Source organism: Pezoporus occidentalis, unplaced genomic scaffold (genome assembly GCF_034315485.1).
Source record: "Pezoporus occidentalis ecotype Australia unplaced genomic scaffold, CSIRO_AGI_Poc_V1 ctg8, whole genome shotgun sequence".
Classification (NCBI taxonomy): Eukaryota; Metazoa; Chordata; class Aves; order Psittaciformes; family Psittacidae; genus Pezoporus; species Pezoporus occidentalis.
The window spans coordinates 2,144,412-2,164,395 of NW_026916158.1; the positions used below are offsets into that span (position 1 = coordinate 2,144,412).

Below are 19,984 nucleotides of genomic sequence, written 5' to 3' on the forward strand. Positions count from 1 at the left end.
CGAAAACGTGAGAGGGGAAACGGGAGCAGTCACATCTGGGCGAGAATCTGGCAGTAACCGGGGTCTGGGGCTGCGGCACAGCCCCGCAGCCAAACCGACCACCGGGGCGGCCGAGCTCTGCCCTGCATCAGCCGAGGGCAGGGAAGCAGTGGGCACCTGGTCATTTCCCAGAACAGTGAGGAAAAAGAGGAGTTTAGGGATCAGGCTGAAGTCCGGATGAACGATAATTCTCACGTTTATTTGTTAATTTCGCTTATTTACATTATTATTATCATCTGGTTCTGTAAGTTTTTTATTACACTGAATGTCTTTTGATCCCAGGATCATGGGGTAGTAGCCGTAGTGAGGAGGATCCTGCCTGCCAGCAACACAGCAACAGCTGTTGTTATTGCAGCTATGGATAAAACCTGAATGCTACAAGCCAGTAAATACAGAAACTGTTAATCAGAACGTGAACCGTTTTCACTGACAGTGAAATACAAGTTTCATGCACGGGCACTCAAGGTAACCCTACGTGGACAGAAGGAGGACAAATACAAGTTTCTTGATGGAGACTGCATCAAATTGAAGGTCACAGTCATCTCTCCCAAGCAGTGAGTATTGGTTGAGGAAAGTCAGCAAGCTCAGTGGATGCACACATTTGGCTTTGTTCTTTGCCAACAGGTGGTGCCCTCCAAGAATCCGTGGCCTTGTCATCCACTGACTTTAGAGATTCCCCCTACATTCTTCTGCTGGAAGGGGGGGGCCTTGCCTGTGGCTGAAGCTGTGTTCTGGACTGCAGGTTGTCTCTGTCCAGAGCCTGTCGTCTGGGCACTTGCCTCTTCTGGCAGCAGAGCTCAGGAGGAGCTGCTGCCCCCAGCAAGGGTAGGATAGGATAAGCAGGGATGTAGGAGTCTGAACATAACCAGCCAAGAGGCCAGATGGAATTCACTAAACAAGATTTTTGATAAAGCTCTCCAAGATGCAGAAATTCTTCTACAGGCCAGAAACTCGGTATTCATCTAACACCACCTGGGAATCCTCCAGCCAGGGGTGGTTCAACATGAGCAAAAAAAGGCAGAGATGCCCCAGTTTTTGACTGGTCTTGTAAACCACGCTGACACTGCATTGCTGGCCTCTGCCCCAAATCCCACCCCATCCACGCAGACAGGGGCAGCTTCCAGCCCCAGCCCACTCTCCTGACAAGCAAGTGCTGTTAGCACGTGCCCTGCAAGAGGCAGGAAGAGGCATTCGAATGTCAGCACAATGTATTATCCAAATGGCTGCTACGAACAAAAGGTGGTAGGGCAGAGGTGGTCTGGGTGTTACTATTTGGACCACGCTAGTCTGAGCATTGTGTCTGACATAAAATAAGTAGGGGAATGACAGTAGCCATGAGTAGGTATTGTCTTATCTTATTACTTGCTCCAGAGCACTGTGGTGTTTGCATCCCTTCAAGGGACTCAATATATTCACTCCCCAGCCATTCTGCATATGTCCTCCTCTCTCCTACTGGCACGATTGCAACAGCAGAATCCATAAAGATCAAGTTTTTTCCTTGAAAAGCTGCAGAATCAAACATTTTGAATCCATTTCCATTGCTGCTATTTCCAAAGTAGACCTGAAAACAAAGCAAAAATTTCAGCATTTTGCAAGCAACACAAGGTGCCACATTCCCCTCAGACAACATGAAAGATGATAAGAACTGTTCTGTAGGTGAAATATTCATGCACAACTGCAGGATCTCTCTTATGTGTTTGCTTTTAGACGCTCCAGTAGATTAATACAGAATTCTGCCACTGGCAATGACAAGAACAGCATTTGTGATTTTGTGTTTTTTTCAGTTAGTATCTGGAAGCGGCTGTATTAAAAAAAAAAAAAACAACAACAAAAAACCTAAGTATTGTGTAATAGATGGTTTGGCTGCACAGGAGTTACAGAAATTATTGAAGCATAACATGGAGATACTCAGTATTGCTTTTAAACTGGTTAATTTCAGTACTGACAGGAACGTAGCTGTGGCAGCCAGGCATGATATTACTAAATGGTTTACCCTGTACATGGCTGCAGCTTAAGCATACCAAGCAACATTCTGTTGCAGTCCTAGGAAAATTCCAGGATGGAAGAAGTGTTAGCATGTACTCAATTTCTTGTAGATTTCAAAGTCATGCAGTTTGGGAAAACATGTCCAGCTCCATGAAAATTACTACTGAAACCAGTGGCTGGGCAAAAAACTGAAAATAAATCCCTTGTGCAGCAGGGTGGTTTTACTACAAGAGTTACATGGGCTGTATTTTACCTTCTCCATCCCACTCAAACAAAAGGACTCTGTGCAGCGGAGATGCTGCCAGTGCCATGATGCAGGCATCGTAATATGGCAGTATAGTCCTGTTGTCTTTATCCTTGATCTGTCTTAGACCATATATAACTCTCCCATAGAATAAATGGGTTGTTAATACCTGGGCTTTGTCCAGTAGTCCATACAGGGCAAAAACGCTGGTGTCTGGGTGAACCATAACAGCCTGAGCTGGCACCTGAGCCAGGTGACACTCAGCAAACTGGGTGACTTCAGCACGGGCACCATTTGGACACAGTAACTGGAAATCGCTGGACTTCAAGTTTTGGGCCCAACTATCAGTGTTTTTACCTAAGAAAAAGAAATTAGCCACTGTCACTCACTGAATGCTTTAGAGCAAAGAAACTCAAGAAAAATAACAATTATAATAGATAGGTAGAACTAAGTACCATCTGTGTTCTCAAACACTGTCGAGTGTTTCACGAAGGCCACATCCCCAGAGCCCTGTGCCAAGCACCTGTAGGAAATAAGATGAAAAAATTTAATTCAAAGTGTTTTCATGTGAACTGCTTTTTTCTTAGTAACTGACAGGTTTAAAATTCAATTTTTTTTTTCTTTTTTACATAAATTCCTGCAAAGTTAATAAGCAAAACCAGCCCTTGTTGCCTTTTGATTTGATGACTGGTAGCTAGCTCTGTTAATCTGTGAAGTACAGCAGAGGATCTGGAGTTTGCCTGCAAGGCATGTGCCCCAGCAGAGCAGCTGGACACAGCTAAACAGATCTGTAAAAAGTAGTCACCTATGTCTAGCACTTCCATATTTGCCAGGCAGCTGCTGCTGAAGTCTCCTACGCTGCAGGAAGAAGACTGCTTGCTGCCAGCAGTTACATGCACCGTGACCTTCAGAGGTGCAGGTCAGGAAAAGGAAGTGCTTCTTCCATATCTTAAGAGTTTCATAGTCCTTGGGTATGGTCCCATATACACATGTCCAACTGTTACATAAAGTATTTATTTCATTTTATACTGTTTCCCCCTGTACCTTTAACACACATTGTTTTGAAGAGGATTTGATATCTGAACATTGGCCATAGCTGCTTGTGTTGTTCGAAAACCTGCCTTCAATACAGCCACCAATGAGTAACAGGTAGGGAAGACCCAGGTTCTGGCTCCCCATCACTCATCATGGACTTTAAGCAGCCAGATTCTGGTTTCTATTTGCCTGCTTCCCTGCTAAAGCTCTTTATGCATGACCTGAGCACTCAGAGTGGCAGACTGTCTGTCACACTAGATTAAAGCAAGACTGGAGACTCATGACAATCTGCTTGGTCCTCACTAGGTGGGTGTCTGCTGCTTTGTAAATAGACATACGGATTTGGTTGTTGGTCATCTGGTTGGCTGTGGGCCAGGAAGCTAGCAAAAGGCTTTAACATGATCTAATGCCTTATGACATACCTGTACTGCTAAAGACATCTGAGGACACATGTCCCACTTAATTTACAGGACGTGCCACCCACTGTGGCAATGATAACCACTTGTTGCTGACTGGAATTAAAAACAGATCCTCCTTGCATTTTGACAAGCTGATAGACTAAATAAACAACCGTACATATTAATTACCTGAAGGCTCCACTGTAGCTGTAGTAACGCTCTTGGCTACTTGCACTGCATTTATTGTTTCCACTACCATCTCCAATACATAGTTGACAGAGTTTTGATGGGTAACTGTCCTGCTCAGCTGAAGGCACACAGCTGGCAGAGAAAAACTCACTCACAGCTGGGAAAAGAAAGCCAAACCAATATAATGAGTGAAAAGCATGAGCTCTTCACCAGAAATCTAGTTACACTGCCATGAAGTTATAACCAGTGCAGTTTTCAGTAGAACACTAGAAACATGAGTTACAGCAGCCTTTGTTTGCAGTTTGCCTACACAAACTACAGCTTCTAAAATATTTTTAAAGCACTGTTTAGATGATTACGTAATGAAACCAAAGAACTTCCTGGGAGATAGGAAATAGGCTATGAAAATTCACATCTAAGATCTGTGGTTGTAGATCTTTTTCTTGTTGAACTACACTGCTCCATTATTAAAACCAGGTTGAAAATAAACACAATAATATTCAGGACAGAGATACATCATATACTGCAATGATATCTCAGAGCTGGAAGTACCACCTAGAGGGTGTTAGAAAGACACTGACATTCTAGAGCAAGTATGGTGGAAGGAGAGTAGGATGCTCAGAGAGCTGGAGCACATGACTCAGCAGTTACACCAGGCTGAGAGCTGGGTTTGGTCAGCCTTGAGATAAGACAACTAATAGTGTATTTCTGTCATCATTTACATAGTGAGTTTTTCAAGAAGACAGAGCCAGATGCTTCTCAGAGGTGCAGAACAGAAGGGTGAAAAGCAACAGACAAAAGTTACAAGAAGGAAAATTCTGGTAAATTAGAAGAAAGAATTTCTTTGTACCAAGGAAGGTTGAACACTGAGACGGAGGTCCAGAGAAGTTGTGTGTAATCTCCATTCTAATTGTTACTCAGAACCTCCCCAGACATGGGCCTGAGCAATCTGATCTAACTGGACCTGCTCTTGAGAAGTTGACTGGACTAGATGACCTCCAAAGGTCCCTTCCAACCTAAATTAGCCAATGATTTTGTGATAAAGGGGAGGAATCCTTCCATGTCAGATACAACATTCTCAGAATGACCCCTCCATGAGTCTACTCTGGTGGCAAACTTAAAACTTCAAACTGTGATGTTAAAAACACAACATCCCTTCACAAACAGATAAGCTTAATACAGAGCTATGAAATAACAAAATTACTTCCCTAATGCCAGTTTATCATTAGACTGTTAGTGTATTCTTGATAGATAGTACTGTTGTCTTACCTTGAGGAATATTGCAGTCTCTGGTCTTAATAATACCCCTCTTAATTAGTATACCAATGGGGATATTCCACCCGGCAGTTCTCCCCACTCCTGTGTGGCAGGACTTCTTCCCTTTCAGGTCACTGATGGTGAATGCATTGGTCAGATTTCGTTTCACTAATGCCACAGCATAGTATGCACTGCTGTTGTCATCAGCTTGCAGAAAAAAACAAAACACATTACAGCTTCCCCTAACCATTCCCAATGCTTAATGATCATCTACAGATCCATTACACTTATCTGTGCCAACTTCAATTGCACCAACAATCAGCTAGTCAGGAAGTATAAATGTACGCGTAATTACTTTTCATTTCCACTACTTCACAGTGTTGCATTCACTTATAGCCTATATACTAGTACTGCTGTGCACTTGAACTGAATAATCTAGAGACAAACATGAAAGTGTTCATGTTAATACCAGCTCTTATAAATACATCCCTCTGAAAAACATTTGGGTCATTAGCAACTTAGCAAAATTGCTTGAAGAAGTTTTTATGTGAAAACTTCAAGCTTGCATTACAATTTTCATGAGTTTTGAAGCATATTGACATTCTGCCTTAGTAACACAAGCCCTTTTGTCATTGGTGACTTTAAAGCAGGCACATTGACAGGAAGAATTTGTTTCTAACTAGAATCTAGTGTGTAAATTACGTATCTCTGCTTCTGCTAAAAATATTTTTATTTTGTGAATACTGCTTTTTCCCATTGTAAGGGTTTTTCTTCAGAACTGAAAAGACAAAGAGGTTTAAGACTCAAAACTGCCAAAGATTCAACCTGGTCCTGCAGCAGGAGATAAAAGTTGTCACAAACTCACTGTAGGAACCTCTCCCATATTTATTTCCTCCTCTACCCATGATGTGAGGATAGTAATTCTCATTTCCTTTGTAAACAGCTTTTCCAGCAGGGCTTGGGAACAGTGGCTGTGCTTTTAGAGCTGTTTTCAAACAACCTGGAAAAATACAGTCTATATTTTTATTTCCTGACCTTCTTACCAGAGTAACTTTCTCCAGCGGCTGGTACAAGGCCGTGTATCTTCCCAGCTGTGTAAATATCAGCTCCACCGAGAACTACAGCATCGCTTTCCTTTTTCTGAAAAAATAAAGTGTAATTTAGGACTTCTGTGAAAAAAACAGCAGATACCTTCCCTGCTACAGTAACACCTCAAGCATCACACCCGCTGCATCTTAAAAGAAAAGTCTGACAATAAAAAGCCAGTACGCTGCTAAAGAAACCCCCTAAAACCTGCATAAAGCATCATCAGTGAAAAGAGGACAGGAGATTTAATACATACAGGCTTGAGATAGATTGGCAACAGTGTCCTCATCACAACTGAAGATAACCAAAGTCCAGGCCCACCCATGTCATGATCATCTCCTTGAAATCCAGTATTTCTACTGGTCACCTAAGTGCACATATTTGTGATCCCACCCACGCAGCAGAGAGCACCTTGCATTAATCTGGTTTACTGCACAAGGACTGTAGCAGCCTACCTGGATCAGCTCCATGCACTCTTCCTTAGTGTTGGCTGAAATACACTGAATTGCTGGTTTCAAATTCTTTTTCTTAAAGGCAACAGCCATTTCACCACATTTCCAAATCTCCTCAGTGGATACAACACACCAGTTCAGGCTTTCTGGCAATGCTGCACAGAGAAGCAAATACTACAGTTCACTTTCTTTGTAATAGACACACAAGGATACTGCCCACTGTTGCATATACACCTTATATGTTATTAAAAATGTTTACTTCTGTTTCTCTCCAGCTCACACATCTGATTAGGAACCACAGAGCTCCCCAAATTAGTGGTATGTCCGCACTGCAAGCCTGTCCATAGCAAAGGAACTAGAACTCCTATGCTCATTTAAGTGCAGACAGAATGTGTTAGCTGAGTGCAGCAAAAACCCTACCCTGAACACAGCCTTGCTCATACCTGAGAGTCATGGAGCAATGCCCAGAAGAGACATGTCAGGAGAGGAGGGGCTTTGCCACAGCACAGAGCAGTCTGGGAAGCTCAGCTGTCAGGATTATTAAGATTTTCAAGGCATGGATTCTTACAACCTGTGTTTCCGACTTTGCCAGAATGCACATCAAGTAATTTCTACATTCTTCTGATAGTATAAAAGACATAACACTCCAGTAAAGAGCAACTGAGGATTTCTTCAGCTTCTGGAGGAAATTCTCTCCCATTCATGCATTCTTTATAGATTAGCTGAGGATTTACACAGCAACATATTACTATTTTCCCTTGTTTGCAGCTAGGAAACAGAGTACCAGGCAGCAGTAGCATCGTACCAGATTAATGTCTCTCATACACCAGAAAGGGCAGAAAATGTCTGCCTCTTATAACACAAAGTGGGCCAATTTGCACAGAAAAGTATTCTGCAATGTGATGATATTTCTAGGTCAAAAGATGTACTTTCTCCAAGCTCAAAGATTAGACTGGCATCATGCCGTAACACCCCAAGAGTCAGAAGAAAATAAAGCAGAATAAAGATAGTCTCTGTTATCAGCTACCTTTATTCTTGGTTATAAATAGGAATCTAAAGACAACCTACTGTTGGGGTCGCAGCTCAGAGCTTGCATGGCATGAAGATAGTTATCACCCAGCCAGGCCTGGTAATTCTGATCTGTGATTGCAACGAGCTCTGTGGTGGAGTCTTTGAACAGAAGATTCTGTGCACCGTAGGCTGCGGAGTCAAACATCTGAAACTGGGTGCCCGCCCCATTAAATCTTTGCTGCAATGAAATAATAAAAGAAAAAAGAAGACCTGTCACACTTCCCTCTACATAGGACATGTGACACTTGCATCTCCCTTCAAACCCCACAGAGCTGAAGGTGCCCAGATAATCCTGTCTTCAATTCACAGCTGGATGGGTGGGAGAACCCCTCTAAAACGCAACACACTGCTAAAAAGTCCTACTTGTCCCTGGTTCAGGAGATGGAAAATGACTGTCCCATCCGTGTCAGGCCGCACAACCACAGCGCGAGCTGGGACTCGGGCCAAGTGGCAGGTCCTCCACTCTGTCACATCGGCTTTGTTACCATTGCGGCACAGAAGCTGGAAGTCCTGGGAGCGAAGCTGCTGGGCCCATGAAGACAGACTTCTTCCTGAAATCAGACATAACATGGTTATGGAACAGACATGAGGTGCAGCTGATGCTTTTGGCCCCATGTCTGCTCTAAGCACCACATGCACATGTGGAGCAAAACACACATCTCTGAGTGTTGCTGAACTATTCCTGACTGCAAAATATATCCCATACGTCTACACAGTCCTTTAGTCTTGTTATCTGTGGTAAGACAATAAACAGCTTAACACTTGTGAGACTGCACTGAACTGTACTGGGTCTGCAGCACTATCAAGAGCATCCCGAAGTCTAGGATTGCATGGAACATATTTTCGATTGTTCCCCTCCCTCCTGTAAATGCTGGTCAGACAGGCCCATGATGGACAGAGCCTTGGAACTAGATGATCTTAAGGTCCTTTCCAACCCTAACTATTCTGATTCTATGATATTAAAGCACTGTTATGCTCAAGGTAGATTTCACAAATTTCCAGATGGGGCAGGCCGCATCTTGTTAACTTTCTGCTAGTCTCTGCTGAAATCCCTGGGTAGGCAGGAGCAGTATAACAGCCAAGGTCTGCATAAAAGTAAGAGTTTAATGCAGTAAGCTCTTTCCAGAAGAAGCTTAAGATTCCACCTCTAACCTTTACTAAAACTATCAAGAATTTAAAATAAATAAAATCACATGGACTCCTCTATCTCTTTGATGCACAAATCCGTAGGTACATCTGCTTTTGCTATTAGAGCATTTTTTACTGATTCCTCAATTCAAATAAATCAGTCATTTGACATTATACTGTCATTACAGACACTGTACTTCAGACCTTGAAGCCATTATTTAGCAAGCTTATGGATTACTCACCATCTGTATTTTCAGGCACTGTGCTGTGCTTCACAAAAGCAACTTCTCCAGCACCTTCAGCCAAACACCTAATAGGTAGAAATCCAACCACAAAGATGCATTTCAAAGCACAGCTCCCGTGCACTGGACACTGATGGCTAACAGCCAGAGGGTCTGATGCTGCACTCCATCAGGCACTGACCTACTTCCCTGTGCTGAGAGTTTTACTCAAGGCAGAGACCAGTGGCTGTCAGAGCATGAAGTAAACTATCACTGTGATTTGGTGAACATGGACAACATGTTCAGTGCTGCCTGCAACAAACACTATGACCTTCTTTGTCCAGGACAGTTGTCTGTCTAAGGCAGTGACACAATCTTTTGGGGAATATGCAGAGAGGAGCAAGTGTTTCACATGAGCAAATTCTGTCCTTGCTCAGTTAATGCTATTACTTAGGGAGTGGGAGCTGCAACACAGCACACAGACATAAGGAAAAGATTAGTGTGCAAAAACAGATGGCAGAACAACTCGGTAATTCAGTGCAACTGAGGTGAGATGACTGAAATAGCTGAGAAGGGTGGCAATTCAGTGCTCAGACTCAAAGGATCATCAGGTTTTATTGGGAAAGATACAGCCTGCTGAAAAAAAACCCAGTGCTCAGACTTGTGTCCCCAGCTGCTGGCCAAAGCAAACAGCAAAGGGATTTGCCTGCCCACTATAGGTGCTAAATATCAATTTGGCCTTAATACTCAGATATTAATACTTGTAATAGTGGGGTTAGAATTACATTTGTTCAGTCTCTAGGTTTAAAGCATGGCTGTCCTAATGCAATAGCAGATTTTCTAACATCAGCTGGAAGCTCTCTGGCTTCAATTCCGTGTCAGTGAGGCCTGGACATGATGGCAACGGATAGAGCACAGTGATAAGAATTTTGACAGAGCCATGATTTTTACCTGAAAGCCCCACTGTAGTCGTAGTATTGCTCTTGGGAATTCTGTTCACATTTGCTCTGCCCAGTCAAGTCTCCTTTGCAGAGCTGACAGAGGGATGTGGGATAGTTTGCACCGTTTGCTCCAGGAACACAGCTTGCACTGAAATAGTCACTTACAGCTAAATGAGAATGAGAAAATTTTGCAATGAAAAACAAGATCCTAATATCTCATTTTAACACAACTACTCAGTACATCACACCTTAGAAGGGGTGAGCCATTTTGTTCTTAAAAGATGGCTTCCAAGTCTAAAAGAACCTGCAGACTTCATCAGAATGGTATTAAGCCTGTTACATTCTACAAGGAGCATCAAAGCTAAGGAACAAACAGCAGCTACAACCATGCATTTCTGTCCACCATATAGAAACGTCTTGCTGAAGAACAGGTCCTTGCCCTGTAATTCCTACCTGTTGGAAGGTCACATCCCATTGCTGCCAGACGCCCACTGTCAATTAGATAACCCACTGGCACATTCCAGCCTGCAGTTCTGTTGATGCCTGTGTGACATGATCTGACATCCTTCAAGCTGTTGATGGTGATGTTGGAGCTCTTCCTTACCACAGCCACGGCATAATAGGAAGTTCCAATCTCTGCACAGGAAGAAAGAGAAGAATGCAGTAGCCTCACAGCAGCATTTCAGTGAGATACAGTTAGCTCAGAACCTGACTAATGGAGATAGCCAGCTTCTGGATCATGAAACCTGCTTGGTTTTCAGAAACTGAACTGCGGTTCCCTCACCAGGGTCACGATATGGTTAACAGTTGCTGCAGAACCAACAGGCTCACTGAGGATATCTTGGCCAGATGACAGTGAGACCAAGCTGCAAATCAAATCCAACTGCATCTCACAACAGTGGTGGGACACCACTGCCTGCAGACTGCTTCCAGAGCTGTTCCTTGCCTTGGGTCTCTGAAAGTTATAAGAGACATCTTCCAGCTCTGAATTACACAAACAGGTTGATGATACTGAGTCCTTAGTCAGGATGACAAGTCACCACTTAATTACTGTCTGTCTTGAACGGAATTCAAAGCTTAAGGACACCCAGATAAGGGGCAGAATTGATCACTTCCTTTCTTCCAGCAGATAACCATATACGCTACTAAAAATAAAATGTAGTAATTCTAATTTATGGGATTGCAAGACAAACCTAATAACAATTTATGCTTTGCAATTCATTAATTTATCTGCAAAGTATGGAACAGAGAAGACAGTAAGCAGCAAGACAATACCAAAAAAAAAGCCAAAACAAAGGACAACCCAACAAACCTATTACAGGAATGGTTACTTTGATGTAATTATTTCAGGACAGACACTGCCACAGCCCTGCATCTTGTTTCCCCCACACATTCTGTTACGGGCAGGAACATCCAAGAGGGAACCTGACCATTACCTACTGTTTAGAGTCTTCAAGAGGAGGACCCCGAAATAAAATGGAAACAGTAAAAATGGATAAAAGATCATATTAAGTCATCTAAACATTATTTAGAACATACCTTGATCATACACTTCCCCAACCACAGGTTTCAGACCATGCTCCTTTCCAGCCTGGTAAATCAAATGACCATTCAGTGTCACTGCATCTGCCAAATGATCCTGTGCAGACAAGGGCAGAATACATGCTAAAGCTTACCTATCCATATGTTTCAACAGCCAGAGGCAGGATACCTGTGAATTCAGGAGAAGTCACTCCTTAATCTGCATTTCTGAGTTTTCTTTTCTCCAAAAAGCTCTTTTAAGGCCACTCATATTTCCAAAGAACAATCACCACCAGGGATTTTAGAACTTCAAAGCCACCTTCCTTCAAAAATAAGGCAGAAACCAGCCCTGGACTGTGATGGCCTCACCAGTATTCATAGTCCAAAGGAATATTAGAAATGGACCCTGCAACTCGGTGTTGAATCTTAAAGCCCATTAGTTTGGAGTTTCATTCATTTCTACAGCTAAAGAAAAGACCTAAATAAATATATTTTTGAAGTTATACACAGATAGTCTGAAGTAATGTCTTCTGGGGCTGCAAAATCTGAATGCCAAAGTATACTCATGCAAAAGCAACCCTAAAGTATGCTGGCTTGTACCTCAGCAAACAAACAGTCACACATCTGGGAGAGGGGGAGCAGATGACAGTGCATTTTGGAGGAGGAGATCATCTAAAAAACCTCCCCAAAGTGGGGGAGTACAAATCTGGGGCACCCACTGGTGGGAAGGTGTCCCACAATACTGTATCTTTTCAGCTGACTGTAACACCAATCTGGCTGGAATCCTGCTACAGATGCAAGATTGCTCTGGATAGCACAGGATGGAACTTCCCATGGCATCAAGGACTAGAGAACTGCTAGAACACAGCTCTGACCAGCTGAGCCTGACTCACTCTGTGTACTGAACCTAGCGGAAGTCAGGAGAGGGCAACTTGCACAGGGACAAGATACGGCCAAGAAAATAATCAGCAGCTTGTCATTTTGCATTGCTAAGCTAACCCCAAGTTTCTTATCAGTTTGCTTAACCTCTGGTTCAGCACTGGAGGGGTAATTAGTTTATCCATATCTTGGCAGTTTGCTGAGCCTTGGTTAGGGTAGGGCTAAGACTATGCTGCCCAGTATAACACAGCAATTTCCTACAGGTTGAGCCACATTAAAAAGCTTGACATTTTTCTAAGGGGTCATGCGAGAGCACAGGTAATACATTGATGTTGGCACCTAAATCAGATTTGAAGTTCCCATGTAATCTAAAATATTTTGCTTATTCGGTTCAAAGGAGAAATAAAAAAATGTTTATCAATTAGCTGAAACAACAGATTTTCTTAGAGTTGCTTCTCTTTCATAAGAGCTGAACAAAGCTCCAAAGGAACCTGGAGAGGAGCTGTGTTGGGAGATATTTGCATCTTAAAGAGCATTCACAATCCTTCTGGAATAACCAGGTCTGATATTCCATCAGTGAGAGTCAGAGCACAGGACAAAAGTTTAGGAATCAAATATGGCCAGTTGTTTAGAAGACACACCTGACAGTGAGAAGAAGAAGAGGAGGTGGGAGTTAAAAGGACTTTACCCTCAGAATAAAATGGGCTTCTAGAACTGGTGGTGGATCAGGAACAGAGCAGATAAAATGGGAAAGGCTGGACACAGAAGACAAGGACTGTGTTATGCAGATGTACTTCCAATGACAGATTGGGAGGCTGAGCCTTTGAGCTCTGTTTAGCAGAAGAGCCTCCTATCAATAGCTTGTGTATAAACAACAGGACAAGAAACAATGCCTGTTGTATTTAATGTGAAGTAGTTCACAGGCTACAGACCTCTCTTCCAGATGCATACAATCACTGCTGAGGTTGCGTTATCAGCAAGTGTGGGTATTTTATTTTTTCCTTGTAGCAAGCATTTGCCAATACATTTCAGAAAAGCACAGGATTATTCCACACACAATTTGGTGGGTTTTTTGTAAGTTTATGTGCCATGGTAATACCCCGTTAATTATTTTCAGAGGGACTTCATTTCTGTCTCACAACATTTGAGAATTACCTACAGAAGTACTGACAGACCTGCTGAAGAACAGCTCTGGTCACATTAAATATTGCCAGGCTCCCCAGGTTAATATTTAGACATTTCTCAATTTTTAAACACCTTCAAATAAAAAGATTTTTTACTTTATCCATGTGCTAACACATTCACAGGCCCAAGTCCAAGTTATGCAGTTATAAAACAGTGTATTTCTGCCTCTTCAGCCACTGCGTCGCATTCCCTTTTTGGCCTCAAGGAGCAGAGTTCAGTGTGGAAGCAGACTCAGGGGTTCCTCACAGTCCTACACAGAGTAGGCCAGCTTAAACATTTAGCAGATTATTAGCACAAGAAAAAAAGAGGTCACAAGGACAAAGCCTCATCTGAAGCCTTACAGTGAAGATTCATTTTATCAGAAAGCTACTTACGCTATCTGCCTGCAGGTTTCTGAGTTCAGCTAATCAAGTTTTACAGGAACCCAAGGTTTCAGGTATGTGCCTGCTGCTTGCAGGGACTTAGAAATGCAGTTCTGCGTGCACTGGATGTCAGAAGACACTCATCAGCCCCTTTAACAACCTCTCTGCAGAGTCTAACACGTCCTCCTATTTAATGTGGCCATCAGCAGCTTTAGGGAGATCTGACATCAGAAATTATTTCCTGTGTAATCCTGAGGCAAGACCCACACATGTATTTATATCTGCTCCTAACATTTTTCAATAGAGTCTTGATTCCCTCACCCAAGAACAGTATTTATTAAGAGGCAGTGAGGTAGCTTTAGTAGTCAGACAACCCTTCTGCTTCTGTTGACAAAAATTTACAAGATTCCATTTGCAGGAATTCGTTCCTTTTTCTGGCCACAAAATCACTTGTCTCCTCTCCCTTCAAACTACCCTGCTGGGCCTCATTTCTGGTTCTGAACCTCTTGTCCTTGACAGGCTGCATCTTTTCAACAAAACCCTGATTTCTGGCCATTTGTACACAGGATACAAAGAATATTATTTATTAGCACAGCCAGCCATCCTCCTCTGCTCCCACACTGCCAGTGGAGACAGCTATGACTGCTTCCATGTTTCCTCCAATATCCACCTATTGCCTCCCAGGGAATTATTTTCCATGCACCATTTTGCAAAGCCACACATTTACAGTCTTTAAAACGTTCCCCAGAGCTGTGCTCCTTTTGGAAACTGAGCATGTGCTGGGCAGCTGAATTAATACAGCTGGGTTTCTGCACCCTCTGCTCACCCTTATTATTGCTTTGTCTTCTCTTGTACTCTGGTATTGGGAGGTTTGATTTGGCCTTACACTCATCTCATCTGTATATACAGCAATTTCCATGGTGGGACCCTGAAATGGGAGTTTGATACAGAGTTTATTGAAACACAATCTACATACAGGCTCAGCAGCACAGCTTTAACTAGCGTCTGCACCTTACAGCTTCATCCTTTCCTAAATATCTGCTACATACATCTGACACAATTCCTAAACTAAAGATTAGCATCTGGGAGGAAATATTTAAGGCTTTTGCTGTGCTCCTAACGACTGGCCATATGCCACTAGCCAAAGAGATGAAATGGGGCCATTCTGACATTCAGGTTCATATGTGCACCTTTACAACTTTTTTAAAACCGATACTTTGATTTTTCACAGACATGAATGCCAGGAAGCATATGGTGAGCTGCCTCGATCATGAGACACTTGCTGCAGAGCTGTGTACATCACCACTCAATTATTGTGAGGCACACGAGGAATTAAATCAATGACACTGCTGTCCCTCACAACTCACCTTGATCATCTGGGTGCAGTTAGCAGCTGACCCCCCCTCTGTACACTGTAGAGGCGGAAGGATGCCAGCCCTGCCAAAGGCCTTACTCATGTCATTACACTTGGAAAGTTCTTGCTTAGAAACAGTGCACCACCGGATACGTTCCAGGCTGAGAGCTGCAAAAACAACATCAAGAGAAAACATTATAAAAACACATCAGTGCCTTCGTTACAGAGCTTACATTTTAAAGGTTCCTGAACAGCCAACCTTTCATTCCGTTCCTCCACCCAAAACACAAAGAAAGCAGGGCTCTTTCAACACTAAGTCTTTAAAGACAATTCCCACTTTCATCCAGATTAACATGAAGTTTTTTGGACTAGAAATAGAATAGGCTTATACTCAGATACTGAAACCCCATGACATTTGTTTCTGGCATAAAAAATACGGGTACTGTGGAGTAGGTCAGGGTGTCCGGACCTTTCTTAAAACCTTGCGGAATACATCATCTTTTCTTGACTCAAAAGTATTTGAAATGATTATTTAAAATGGTACACTACAAAAACAAAGAGATGGTAGAACTGCCTCAAGCAGTACTAGTTAGTACCTGGCATCCTGCCCCAGCGCTTTCTGGTCTGAATAAAGAAAGCAATCTTAGGTGCTCAAGAGCCTTGCCACTAGGCCTATTAGAAAACACAGAAAAGTAAACTTGTCCCTTCAAACCACTCTTTTATAAGAGGCCATTTTCACAGTCACAAAATGGAAGGGTGGTTCCATGAAAGACTCAAGTTTATTAGTGGAGATTCCATTAATCAGTGAAGAAAGGTACCTTTCAGCAGGCCCAAACACTATCCTTTTATGTGCCAAAGCTACAAACACTTGGTTGCTTTTTTAAGGATATGCACAAACAGTGCAGCTGTACATAAAATGCATACGAAAGTACGGTTTATGGTGACAAACAGGCAACAGATCATTTTTGTAAGCAGAGGGCAGCACATTCCATTGCTTTTCTACAACTTCAATTTGGAGCCTACTGTGAGTTGTCATGTACTTGTTTTGCACCTGATACTGGAACAGAGGCTTTGGCTTGCTGTGCCACTGCAACTCAGAGCCAACTCTACTGCTGTCAACAAACATCAGGTCAGACTTGGAAAGCTTACATGAAGCTTTCACGGCAGCATGTGCCAGTAGAGGGAGAAACAACTGCCTGCCTCTGAGTTACAGGAAATCTGACAACCAAGATGGTTAGAAAGGTACAACAGGGTCATGGCAAGAAGGCACCTCATGGAAACTTAACATCTGCTCATCCATCTTGGTGGAATTTTCACCATTAATTTCTTGGGGCAGGAGGAAGAACCTTGAATTTTCCTTCTAAACACAAGCAAATGAAAATTGGGGTCTCAGTATCCCAGTAAGAGACATTCTTTGGCTTCAGCATTCTGGTTTTAGATATAAACACACAAGATACTGCATGAAGAAATCATTATCCATGTACACCTGAAACACAGCTCCGCATTTCAGCCAAAATAGTGAAATAGCATGACTCTGTTGCATTTTTCCTCACTCATCTGAAAGAGGCATTTAATTTGCCCCTTCCTAAACTGCTGAACTGTTGTTTAGATCCTGGGCAATTTCCTGTGTCCTTCCTTAAAAGTCAACCCAACTGAAATGGGTTTGAGCACAGACGAGAAGTCTCTAGTCAGCTTCTCTCCCTGCTGCCAACCAGGAACATCTTAAAACAGCAGATCAGTCTCTGAACCCACAGATCCTTCTGTATATGTGTAGATGTACATACAGCGTGAAATGATGGGAGCTGGCAAATTCCTTCTGAAATACACTGAAGGTCCTAAACACACACACAACTTAATAGCGGCACACATGAAATGAACTCCATTACTGAAAGTAACAGTACGAATTGCCTAACGCCAAATGGCCACTAATAAATACACTGGCAAGGAATTTCAACAGAAATCATGGGCGGGGGTGGGGAGCATGAACTAGGAAAACTTCTTTTTGGTGAACTTCTGAGTGCTTCAAGAAATGGCATCTACACCGCTGGTGACAGTAAAAGCATTCACCATCAGAATTTGGGAGTGACAGGAGAGAGCCAACGCACCACACAGCCCACAAGTGGAATAAGGTAATTATTTGTATTTTTACAAAACACGTGTCACAGAACTGTTCACGATTGTGAGAAACAGACACCACTGAACCAAAAGAAGTAGCTTCAGTGCGGAGGAAATGCAACATTTAATGCCAACGAGTCAAGAAAGACACGTACATTGTATCCAATAAACTTTTTCTACTCCTTTTCTATTTTTATTATTCATTCTTTCCATTTCTTTTCCTGGCCATATGAGATTGGTTCTGAAACAGTTCCAGTTTCCCTCTGCTCTCTCACATCACATAGAAGGCAACCCCAAAGACAGCAACAGTTTTTGGAGGGCACTTACCAGCATGAAAGAAGAGAAGACAGAAGACACTTCTATCGCACTTCATGGTGAAAATTTTGGGATTTGTGTTTTTTTCGAGCCTTCAGAACCCCCAGAGACCAAGGCTTCTGCAAGCGTGCTCTCCCCACCCTGCTCTTCAGTGAAAACCAGCAGCATTCAATTGCAGATGCACTTTGTTCAACAGTTTATCTTGCTTACCTTGGCACACGTCGCCTCGTAATGACCGGGGGGGAAGCCTACCTCTCTTCACATTGCCCTACACTTGCAAAAACATTCAGGCTAGGAAATTGCAAAATATCTGAGGCACCAATGAGAGGCTGTTACTGCTTTAGCACCACTTACAGACTTAGATAAACAGCTACACCCCAGTGCTAGGGGTAAGGCAAGGCTGTGCAAAGAAATCCTCATTTTCATTTCTGTGTATTCCCTATGTGTTTCGGCTCAGGAAGCAAAAGTAGATTCAATCTGACTTCATCTGACAGAGCTGATGGTCACTTTGTTGTGTTTTTTTTTTTACACCACATACCAAGCGTTGTCATGAATTGTCAATGAATAAAGCCAAAACAAGAAATCAAGGCTTTCAGAACAGTGAAGCCCAGACATTCTACAGGTGGTTCAGTACATGCATCTCCTGAAATCTAATAGCAAACGCTATGACACAGCTGAAGTAGTTTGATTTTTAAGGTTTTAGAGAAAGCTTAGGAAGGCTTCTGTCCCTCAGAAAGGGAACGAACTCTGTTGACAACAGCTCTGGTAAAAGCTGCCATGACTTTTAGAGTAGCTTTTACAGAGCAACACTCACTTGTGCAGCTCTTTTTATTTCCCATTAGTCAATGAACTGCAGCAGCCAGTAACGCTTTGTTTAGATAAAAGCCATTTAATGCTGTCTTGCTCTACTGACTGCCTTTTCTCAGCTCGGCACCCAGCTACCAGAGGAACAACGGCTCTGTGGTGCCATGAATCACTATGCACACACATCTTCACCATCTTGTATTGAGAACATGCATGAAATACACAACTGTTGCATCCTCCAGTCTGTCCATCCAGCAGAGGTGCTTTCAGGACTTAAGTTACACAGCTACTTAACTGCACTTTGGCCAGGCTGTTAGCTTTAACACCTACTAGCACCTGTAAGACAACAGCTGAGTTTAAGTCAATTAATTGCTATTTCAAGTTTGGAACTTCAAAAAAAAAAAAAAAAAAAGGATAATGACCCCCTTAGACCTTCTTCTCAAACAAAACCTTATGGCTTTACTTTGATTCTTGGCTGTCCAGACAATCTGGAATTGGTCATCCCTTTGTTGTCTGAAGTGTTAAAAAACAACCTGGCACCTCTGAAGTCCTTCCTAATTTCTAGAAGGATCCGTTATTTGGATCCTTCCTGTGCCCTTCCCACTGTCTAGATTAACCTCTCCATATTAATCTCCTCTGATGCTTGCAGCGTGGCCTACATACACATACAGATGAGAAGACTGATACATAGTCCTAGAACCAATTGCTTAACACTGCAAGGGCAAATTAATAAGAAATGCATTCAGTGCCAGGCCTCTCCTGTGGTGGTTCTGATCCTCTTGAGGAAAGGTTCAGAAGATGGAGGAGCAGCCTTTTTGTACAGGAGGCCTATTCTGAATGCAACCCCCTCTAGGATGAACACAAGCACAGTTCATAATAATTTAGCTCATTTGCCTATTTTAGTCATAACTCTGGGCTTTACGGAGATATTAAATTTCTTAACCTAATTTTCAGCGCAATTTAGCAAAAATGCCCACAAGAGAAATTAATATAACTTAAAGAGCAACAAATACTTCAATCAAGCATGCTTCTGTATAGCAGTCACAAATAGCTGGGTTAACAGGTACCCATGGTGCCTTCACTGGGCCAGCAAAAGTAGGATGATAACGCATCAGTATGATACCATTTAGATTTCCTAATCATTCTAGTTGTTAAATTGGAAGTACACGTATTGTAAAATGTGTCTTTAAAATACAGAAAGTGTTCCCAAGAATCAAAGACATTAGCACCCAATACTGGAAAAGAGATCCAGAAACACTGATTAACACAAAATCCTAAAAATTACGAGCTAAAACAAGTCAACTAGGAACACCAGCACTGTCACTATAAACTTTTCTGCCAGGGCTTCAAAAGCAACATCTGGAAGAAAGAAAACCAAAAATGTGAAGAAGATACCCCAGTA

General features: G+C 42.6%; 1 protein-coding gene across 2 annotated transcripts; it reads right to left on the reverse strand.

Annotated features, from left to right (window-relative positions):
* Nucleotides 1–217: 217 nt before the first annotated feature.
* MELTF (melanotransferrin) lies at nucleotides 218–18,840 on the reverse strand. Of its 2 annotated transcripts, XM_062603384.1 has the most exons (16): nucleotides 17,791–18,840; nucleotides 15,362–15,516; nucleotides 11,587–11,686; nucleotides 10,501–10,683; nucleotides 10,058–10,214; nucleotides 9,128–9,195; nucleotides 8,121–8,308; nucleotides 7,755–7,935; nucleotides 6,690–6,841; nucleotides 6,192–6,288; nucleotides 5,161–5,355; nucleotides 3,892–4,048; nucleotides 2,725–2,792; nucleotides 2,439–2,626; nucleotides 1,402–1,600; nucleotides 218–394 (listed from the first exon to the last, which is right to left on the reverse strand). In XM_062603384.1, exons 1-16 carry the CDS (start codon nucleotides 17,834–17,836, stop codon nucleotides 324–326), a joined length of 2,205 nt encoding a protein of 734 aa, XP_062459368.1. In that variant the 5' UTR covers nucleotides 17,837–18,840; the 3' UTR covers nucleotides 218–323. The 2 variants fall into 2 exon arrangements, with proteins under 2 accessions (XP_062459368.1, XP_062459367.1); XM_062603383.1 differs by having other exon boundaries at nucleotides 218–1,600; nucleotides 17,791–18,831.
* Nucleotides 18,841–19,984: the final 1,144 nt, after the last annotated feature.

What these genes read in the sequence shown, in the direction of transcription:
- MELTF (XM_062603383.1), bottom strand. Translation starts at nt 17,836, where the DNA reads ATGAAGTGCGATAGAAGTGTCTTCTGTCTTCTCTTCTTTCATGCTG. An exon ending in ACTGCACCCAGATGATCAAG is followed by an intron (nt 11,687 to 15,361) that starts GTGAGTTGTGAG and finishes TTGTCTGCACAG; the next exon opens with GATCATTTGGCAGATGCAGT. An exon ending in AGTGCATGGAGCTGATCCAG is followed by an intron (nt 6,289 to 6,689) that starts GTAGGCTGCTAC and finishes TTATTTTTTCAG; the next exon opens with AAAAAGGAAAGCGATGCTGT.